The sequence below is a fragment of the Nyctereutes procyonoides genome, unplaced genomic scaffold (assembly GCF_905146905.1).
Source record: "Nyctereutes procyonoides isolate TBG_1078 unplaced genomic scaffold, NYPRO_anot_genome, whole genome shotgun sequence".
Classification (NCBI taxonomy): domain Eukaryota; kingdom Metazoa; phylum Chordata; class Mammalia; order Carnivora; family Canidae; genus Nyctereutes; species Nyctereutes procyonoides.
Genome location: NW_026575043.1, coordinates 63177168 through 63185778, shown reverse-complemented (window position 1 = coordinate 63185778; position 8611 = coordinate 63177168). Strand labels below are relative to the sequence as shown.

General features: G+C 56.7%; 1 protein-coding gene across 2 annotated transcripts in view; it reads right to left on the bottom strand.

Annotated features, from left to right (window-relative positions):
• Positions 1–4601: 4601 nt before the first annotated feature.
• SFSWAP (splicing factor SWAP) overlaps positions 4602–8611 on the bottom strand; it is a 70407-nt gene continuing 66397 nt past the window's right edge. For both annotated transcript variants that reach the window (XM_055323306.1, XM_055323307.1), the window contains exons 16-18: positions 6284–6448; positions 5062–5134; positions 4602–4924 (exon numbers count right to left, since the gene is read on the bottom strand). In XM_055323306.1, the coding sequence (XP_055179281.1) occupies positions 4859–4924; positions 5062–5134; positions 6284–6448 (304 nt within the window). In that variant the 3' untranslated portion in view covers positions 4602–4858. The remainder of the gene's footprint in view (positions 4925–5061; positions 5135–6283; positions 6449–8611) is intronic.

The window sequence follows — 8611 nt, the reverse complement described above, 5'->3', positions numbered from 1 at the left end:
GATGCCCAGGAGGTGGCACATGCACAGCGGCGGGTGTCGGGGTGCCCCTTGCTGCAGGCTGGAGAGACAGGCCGTGCGGCACGAGTCCACGAGCAGCAACTGCACAACAGGCACGTCCAGGCGCCGCACGTGGACTAGCTGCCAGGGGCTGGGGGTGGGGAGGGGTCGGGAGCAACTGCTCATCTGGGAGAAGTGGAATATTCTGGAATTGAAGGGTCGTGATAGCGGTGCTCTTCTGTGAAGCTACTGACACCACTCAGTTGTGCTCACCCCTAGGGGATCAGGGTAGCTCCAGGCCCCAGAGCTTCTGCTCCCTGCCCTCTGCCACCCTGTGTGACTGGCGGCTGCTCCTTGCGAAGCCGAAAAAAGCCAAGTTTCTGTATCTGTATGCCATTGAACCTAGGGGCACCGGAACTTCCTAGGGCTTCCTGGAGGAGGTGCTGCCCAGCAAACCAGGACGTGCTTTGTTTCCAACTTACGGGAAGGGCTTTTCTAGACCTAGAGACACGGTCTTATCACTATCCCAGAGTGCACGGATAGGAAGAACCTCAGGCGGGCAGGGCATCCCGTTGGTGGGGGCCTGGGCTCTGGGGGCGTCCCCCTGGGGGCAGGGGAGCCGGGCCCATGGGACACGCTCTTCCTGGCCAGTGTCTGGAGGAGCCCAGCCGCGCTGGGAAGGCAGCAGACTGGGGCCAGTTCTCTCACTGCACCCCACTCAGCCCAGCACTCCTGGGAGCTACCGCGGCCAATTTGCACTATTGGAGTTTCCCTCCAGGGCCCCTGAAGTGCAGCAAATGGTGTTTCTCCAGATTCACATCCCCCCAAACCTGAGAACGTGAGCTTATTGGGGAAGAGGGCTGCTAGAGACGGATCACAGTTAAGGATCTCAAGGTGAGACCGTCCTGGCTTATCCGGGTGGGCCCCGAATCCAGAACTGCGTCCTGAGAAGGGAGACCAGAGGGAGACAGAGGTGGAGCCACGCAGCCCTCAGCTGGGAGCACCCGCAGCTGGAGCAGCAGGAGCCACCATGCGTGCCACACCCGGCCCTCAAACCCCAGAACTGAGATGATGAGCCCCTGCGGTCTGGGATGGCTGCCCGGGACACCCTGGCACCTCCTATCTGCCTCTGCACACCCTGCCTTGCGGGAGGCTGCTCCCTAAATCGGAGTCTGGACCATCTTCCCCACACGAATGGGGGTGGGGCCACCTGCCTTACTCAGGTCCGGGGCTCCTGTTACACATGGGAGACAGATCACAGCTCCTGGCTGGGCCTGCGGGTCTTGCCCAGGCCCCTCGTCCCCACCTCTGTCCCCTAAGATGGCTGAAGCTGCTGACCTCCCCCTTCTCCCTCTGTCACTCAGGCACATCCCTGCCTCGGGACCTTTGCACCCACAGCCCAGAGCCCTGCGGCGCACTCCCCTACTGCATTCTAGCAGGTTCCTGTATCTCTGCTTAGAGATACCCCCTTGCTCCACCCTGTCTACAAAAGCCCACACTACCCCAGCTCCACACCCTGTTGTGATGGAAAGACGGTGTCGGCCACTGGCAAGCCCTGTGGAGTCAGAGAAGCTGTGGAGACCTTCTGGTTCCTTAGACGATGGGATAAACCGTTGGTTTTTGGAGGCTTGCATCCTCTGCTCCTTTTTCGGGCAGCAGCACCTGATTTGTTGTGGGGCTGGCCTGTGCCCACCAGCTACATCTTCTCCTGCTGGGGGAGCATGCGGCACCGTGCCCAGTGTGAGCCTGGGCTGGAGCGTGAGTCCTACCTGTTGGAAAAGCCCAAGAAGGGCTGCAGCTCCCCAGCTCCGCTGGCTCCCAGGCCTCTTGGAGCTGCCCTGGGCCCACATCCACCTGCCCGCGGCTGCTGGCGCCCATCTGCCCTATGGAGCTGCCACGGCCTGCCGGGTTGGGCCAGTGGGGGCAGTGGGGCAGGTGTCCCCTGGGCCCATCTCGAGAAGACCTGCTTCACCTGCGCTTTTCCCTGCTGCTCTGATGACGCTGGAGGTGGGGAGCGGGTAGAAAGGAAGGCACGTGAACAGTGTGGACCTTGGTTCCTAATACACAGCAGCTCTGGCCCTCCACCCTGACACCAGTGCCACGCTGCAGGTGGGCCCTGATGGCAGAGGGCTTTGCACTGGGCTCCTGATTTTTTCACAGATCCACAATTGTTCTACCAAGTTTATTAAGACAATAAAGGGGTTTGCCACGTATAGGCATGAAACGGCGCAAAGGCTCACTCACGTTAACGGCCAGCAGGCAAGGAAGCTGGTGAGCGGCATGCCGCCTTGTGCACGAGGAGGGCTGGGTGGGGGCTGCGCAGCCAAGAGCAGATCCTCCTGTCCGCCGCGTCTGAGGAAAGGATGCCAGGAGGGCGCACAGGAGCCATGAGAATAATACTTCACTGTGTGAACTGATCACTTGTGCCAACGGCCAAAGGTCACTTAAAAGCGCCCGCTGGAGCCGCTGCCCGCCTGCCCGTGTGTTGGGTATTCGGCGAAAGGCCCTCCCGGCAGCTCCGGTCTCGTTCTGGGAATCTGGCAGAGCACGTGGTGTGATGGCCCAACACAGGCTGCAAGGGAGAGCTTGTGACCCCAGGCACAACAGCTGGCCTTGCAAACTCTTTGGAGAAGAGTTTCATTACCCATTTAAGAGACTTAAAAATAATCCAGTAAAAATACTGCAAATTCATCATGAGACAATCTTTTTAAAGGGGAAAAACTCGGGATCCCTGGGTGGCGCAGCGGTTTGGCACCTGCCTTTGGCCCAGGGCGCGATCCTGGAGACCCGGGATCAAATCCCACGTCGGGCTCCCGGTGCATGGAGCCTGCTTCACCCTCTGCCTGTGTCTCTGCCTCTCTCTCTCTCTCTCTCTCTGTGACTATCATAAATAAATAAAAAATAAAAAAAAAAAAGGGGGAAAAACTCTTGACCTGATGCCGACGGCAGTGTCTTCTGTGGCAGACCGCGTATAAGCTGTCCCACATGGATTTCAGGGGCCGAGATCGGGAGGGTAGAGGTGGTGTGGTTACCCCTAAAGCCTCTCCTGTAATCACAGATCACAACAGCCTGGGCTGGCACTCAGGGTCAGCACTGGTGGCATGGAATGACGGATGCATTGTGTACACAGAAACATGCACTGCACAAACTGCAGAAAGTCACGTTTGCCAGTATTTTCCCTTGTAGCAAGTGTGAGTGTGCAGAGCGCAGTTGGGAGACCTGGAAGGTGTCCTGTATGTGTCCTTCTCTGTCTGTGCGGCCAGAGGACGCCTCCCTGGCCCAACACAGAATCCCACGGGCCAGGAAGGTCCTTTGTGGGGTCCTCCACTCTTCTCCTTGTGTGGCAGCGCCCAGCACAAACCTCACCTTACGTACCTCTCTGGGGTGGGGTGGGGGCTCTCCGGGGTGTTCGTGTCTGTGCAAAGCTGTGCATACTCTGGGCTGCAAGGTGGCCCTGCCATGTTCCCAGGCGCAGTATCAGACAGATGCAGACAGGGTCCCACTGCAGGCACCGCTGGGCACACATGCCCCGTGCTGAGCATCGTGGCTCCCTGCCCACACTCACTTCTGGCTCCTGCAGGTGGAAATGACACACAGCCAAATGTGGCCTGCAGACACAGTGCCGGGAACAAGTAACAAGGGACAAAGTGGATTTGCCGGAGGCACAGCTCGGGCTGCCCAAGGCTGTGAGAAAAACAATTACCTGTAAAAGCAGTATTTGCACATAAAAACCTACAACCAAAGGTAAGGGAGAAATTGGAAGAAAATGATTTAAAAATAAACTGTGCCGAAAAGGGCTCACCAGGACATTCAAAGCACTGCAACATGGTAAAGCTGCTCGAGAGTCACCGCCAGCCAAGGGTCACAGTCCACTCACCAGAAAACAATATAAATGGATGTTTCCATATAAGAGAAGCTGCTCCTCTCACTCCTAATTAGAGATGACGAGCAGAGACAGCAGTGTCTGGGCTCACACCACCTTGGGGAGGGCGCCCCAGGGCGCAGACCCAGCTGGGAAGAGCTGTCTGGTGGCAGGTCTTGCCATCAAACTCCAAGCTCCTGCAGCCGGGTCCTCATGCTGCTGGGGACGCGCTCTGCCGGTCAGGCCTGTCATTGGGGTTGCGGGTTGAATCCTGGTATGTTCCAATGGGGGCCAGCCGCATGCCTGGTGAAGAGACGGGGCTCCCAACCTCAGACCACCGCCAGGGCCGGCAGGTCCTCATGTGAGGTGTTTTGACTAAAACCCAGGCCAGGAACAGCCTGTCCATGCGATCTGGGCTGCTGGCACCCATGGTGGCCTGAGATCCTGGGCAAGGCAGCAAGTCTGCGTTTTCCTGCCTGAGGGGGATGCTGGTCCAGTGCCAGGAAAGCAGGGGGCTGAGCTGGGCAGGGCTCAGGGGGGATGTGCTCTCCAGCCCTGTGACTCTGGGGGACACGGGGCACAGATCGCAGGTGCCTGTTCCTCCTGCTGCCTGGGGGGTGGGGGGATGTTGTCCACAGGTCGCCGCCTATGTAAGGACGGGACGGGAATCCAATGCCAGACGCCAAATGGTAAAAACACACTGACAGGCCAAATAAGGAAGAAACTGCCCACAGTCGCTGGCTAGAAAAGGTGTTTTCCTCCCATTTTATTTGATAATACATTTTCACAGAAACATGATATTATTTACAAATATACAGGTAAGAGACTGCTGGTCAAAAATCTTAAACTGAAAATGTCATCAAAAATTAATTTACAAAAACCACCAACTGCCCAGAGGAGTCCCTGGAGGAGGATGGACGGCGATCGATGGTCTGTGCGTGGAAGCTGCTCGGCGCTCCGGCCCCCAGCCTGGCGCTGGGCCAGTGGCACCCCCGCATCTCAGGAGGCACTGGTCTGCATGTTCTTGGAAGCAGCGAGCATCGCCCTCACTTTGGCCATGAGGTCCTGCACAGAGAGACGCACGGGGTCCCTGTGGCTTCCCGCTCAGACCTGGAAGGCGGCCTGCAGGCACAGGAAGGCCCAGCGTGGGGACCTTGTAGCCCTACGGGTCAGAGGAGGAGGGGAGGGGGCCATCGCTTTACCTGAGTTATTTTGCTCTGCACAGAGGAGACAATTGCTGAGGAGATCTGGCCGTCTTTTTCCTGAGAAACTCCCCTAATATGAATAAAGAGAGGTCACAGGCTTAAAAAATAGACATTAGGTCCTATTTGTTACTAGTGTCTTTAAAAAAGAGATTATATAAATATATTATTTTGCTTTTACATGTCACGCTACAGATGCCTGAAGTACTTTGTAAAATGCAGCCTAATTCAGAAAACGTTTTCCTGTGAGCACCCCAGGAGGTGCACGTATGGACAGGGCAGGATGGGGGAAGCAGAAAGCCGGGGCCTCACCGAGCCGGGACCCCGCCACACAATCGCTCACCTGCACCTTCAAACAAGCTACGTCTTAGGTTCTGCCCACCTCCAGTGAGCTGTGCGTTGTCCTACTGACGAGCCTGCGCTACGGTTTCGGGCCTGTGACTCACATGGACGATGGCAGCATGTCTGTAACCAGTGAGTGAGCCTCATTCCGAACCCCTGGCTCTGGGTGTGCAGTGGGGGGTGGGGGGGGTGGGGGGCCACAGCGAAGGCAGGCCACTCTCTATGCCTATCCCCACTTCAAGAGGCCTATGGGATCTCAAGGCCTATGGGAAAAAGCCCTCTAACAGCCATGGGCAATGGGGACACATACATCTGTGCTGCCCCATAGGCCACTCACGTGACAGCAGTGCACTCTGATGTCACCTGGCCTGTCCAGTCCTGCAGTGCTGGTTTGACCCAACTTCTGTGGTGTGGGGGTGAGTGGTGTGACCGGAGTGGGGGTCGGGGGAGTCTATGTCGCACTCACTGTGGACCCCCGTGCCTGCCTCCCCTGCGATCATGCCCACTGCACACAGCCCTTGCCGAGGACAAAGGCACCACTGTCGGGTGGTTTCAGAACAGCTGCTGTCCTGCTAAAGCACGATTTTCCAGTGGATCAGATGGTGGCAAGTCCTCTAGTTGGCACCTGAGGGAGGTGGCCGGCCCACCCCACCCCTACTCACACTTCTGTTCAGCCCAGGGACAGCCACCAGGAGGGCGGGCTTTCCAGGTCTCTCTCTGCCCGGAGGTGGGGCCCAGGGGGAGTTGGTGGGCTGGCACACCTGAGATCTGACCCCAGTTCTGAGCAGCTGCAGTGTCCACCTCCTACTCACTGCCTGAGCAGGACGTGGGGAGGATGTGGGGAGTGGGGAGCCCTGGGGTGGGGTCAAGGTGGGCTTACCTGGAGCGCTCCTGACTGGAGCCCCGACTCTCCACGGGAGAGATGCTGGCTGAGTGGGCCGTGTGCCGACGTGTGGCTTGCTTGCTTGGGGACGCCGACTGGGACCCGGCCTTGGACTCGGTCCGTGACCGTGAGCGCCTCTTCTTCTTTTTTTCGTGGGGGCTTCTGCAAGGAAAGTAGTTTCAGACAGAGACACAGAGGGCTCTGGACGAGGAGTTTCGAGTGTTTTTCAAGGGACAGCTGGCAGGTTTAGGTGTCCATACATGCTAATTCCTTATTGAGCTCACAACTGGCAGATGCAGGAAAAGTCACACAGAAGCGAAGGCAGGCCACTCTCTATGCCCATCCCCACTTCAAGAGGCCTATGGGATCTCAAATACGGTCGGCACTTTATCTGCATTTAAACAACCCAAGGAGAGCAACCAAGTGCTGTTCACACCGTGTGTCCGCTTACGTGATGAGGACTTCCGGCAGGAGATGAGGAAGTATTACAGCCGAGTGCCATGTGCACAACGGCTTCTGCTCTCTGACCTGGCTTCCTGGGACCGTGGAGCCCATCCCTGCTCGCCCAGCAGCTGACTCTGCCCAACTTGCCTGTGAGGACCATCCATCCGACACCTTGTCCCCGTCCAGATCCCAGCCCACTCCTCACCCCCCAGCAAGCAAAGCTCCAGTGCACACTGTACCCTGTGATCCTGTGACTCCTCAAAGAACACTTAAGAAGGAGAGCATATGCAGGAGGTGAGAGCAACTTGTGGCCCAGACAGGTGCCAGGCATCCCTGCTCTCGGCCCCTCTGCTTCCTCCAGAAATGATGGTCACCTGCTGTTTGGAAACTGTATCCCATCACACATGACTGACGGGTGACCTATGGGTGACCCAAGTGCTTGCTGGAGACTCTTAGTGTATGTAGGGAGTGCTGTCATGAAGCCATCACGTGTGCCCATCTGAGTCCTGTGGGCAAAGAGATCTCACGATGGTGGGAACATGTGTGTCTTCAGGGAGCATGATGTACCAGCATGATGTACTGGGCCATTCCCACTCAGCCCACTCTGGGATGCAGGTCGGCTCACAGACCCTTCCCCACTTGGGGACACCCTATGGCCTGTCTACATGCCTCCTCTCCCTGGGGACTGGGCTGAGAGCTTGCCCTGCCCCCAGGCTCCCCACAGTGCTCTCATGCAAAGGCACACATGTGCACCGATGAAGCCAGTGGACATGCCAGTGCAGCACAGCTCGGGGCACTCTGACTCCACTGTGTTAACAAGGAGCCGCCCCTCAGCTGCAAGTGGCAGCATCCCTGGTGAGCTTGGGTCTCGGCGGGTGGCCTGACAGCCAGCACAGGGGAAAACAGGTCTATAAATGGAGAGGCTGCCCTCAGTACTGGACACATGGACATGGAACCACACCACACACCTAGTTTGTCAACCGCAAAAGTTGCGTGTGGTTTTTATGTCTGTAAGCCTGTGCTAGGATTTCAGAGCAAGCTGCAAAGACAAAGAAATGAAATATTCCACAGCCTGTGACAAGTCCAAAATGGTGTAAGCCCCCAATCTGGCTGGGTCTCTGTGGTTACGCACACGAATTAAGGAGCAGGTGAGCAATCACGGGCTGTGTATCAGGTTCAGTCTGAATACAGCTTGTGTCACATGGCAAACCTGCCTCAGCATTTGCTTCAGGAATTAAGTCATTCATTCCTTTTTCATTTTTAAACTCATTTTATTATTTATTTATTTACTTTTTAAAGATCTTATTTATTTATTCATGAGAGACACACAGAGAGAGAGAGATAGAGGCAGAGACACAGGCAGAGGGAGAAGCAGGCTCCATGGAGGGAGCCCGATGTGGGAGTCGATCCCGGGACTCCAGGAACACGCCATGAGCAGAAGGCAGATGTTTAACTGCTGAGCCACCCAGGCATCCCATTCATTCCTTTTTTTTTTTAAAAAGAAAAACTGAGGTACACTTCACATCCAGAGAAACACGAAGGTCTTAAGTGTTGTTGGATGCGTGTTGGCAAGTGCAGACACCAGGACACTCAGACTAGTGTCACAATCAGAGACCACCCATCTTTCTATAAAGTTCCAACCCTGCTGCCTCCGTCATGCGGGGTTCAGCGCAGGCTGACCGCCGTGGGAGCCTCACATGACACTAAGCACCTGCTCTGCCACCCCTTCCCCACCCTCATAGGTACCAGTGCTCTGATTTCTGAACCACTGACGGACACTTCACAGAAGCAGAATCACGCAGCACTGCGCTTCCATGTCTGGCTCCTGTCACTCCGCCACAATGAGCCTTGTGCCCAGAGTACTTCTTCCTGCTGCTGTAG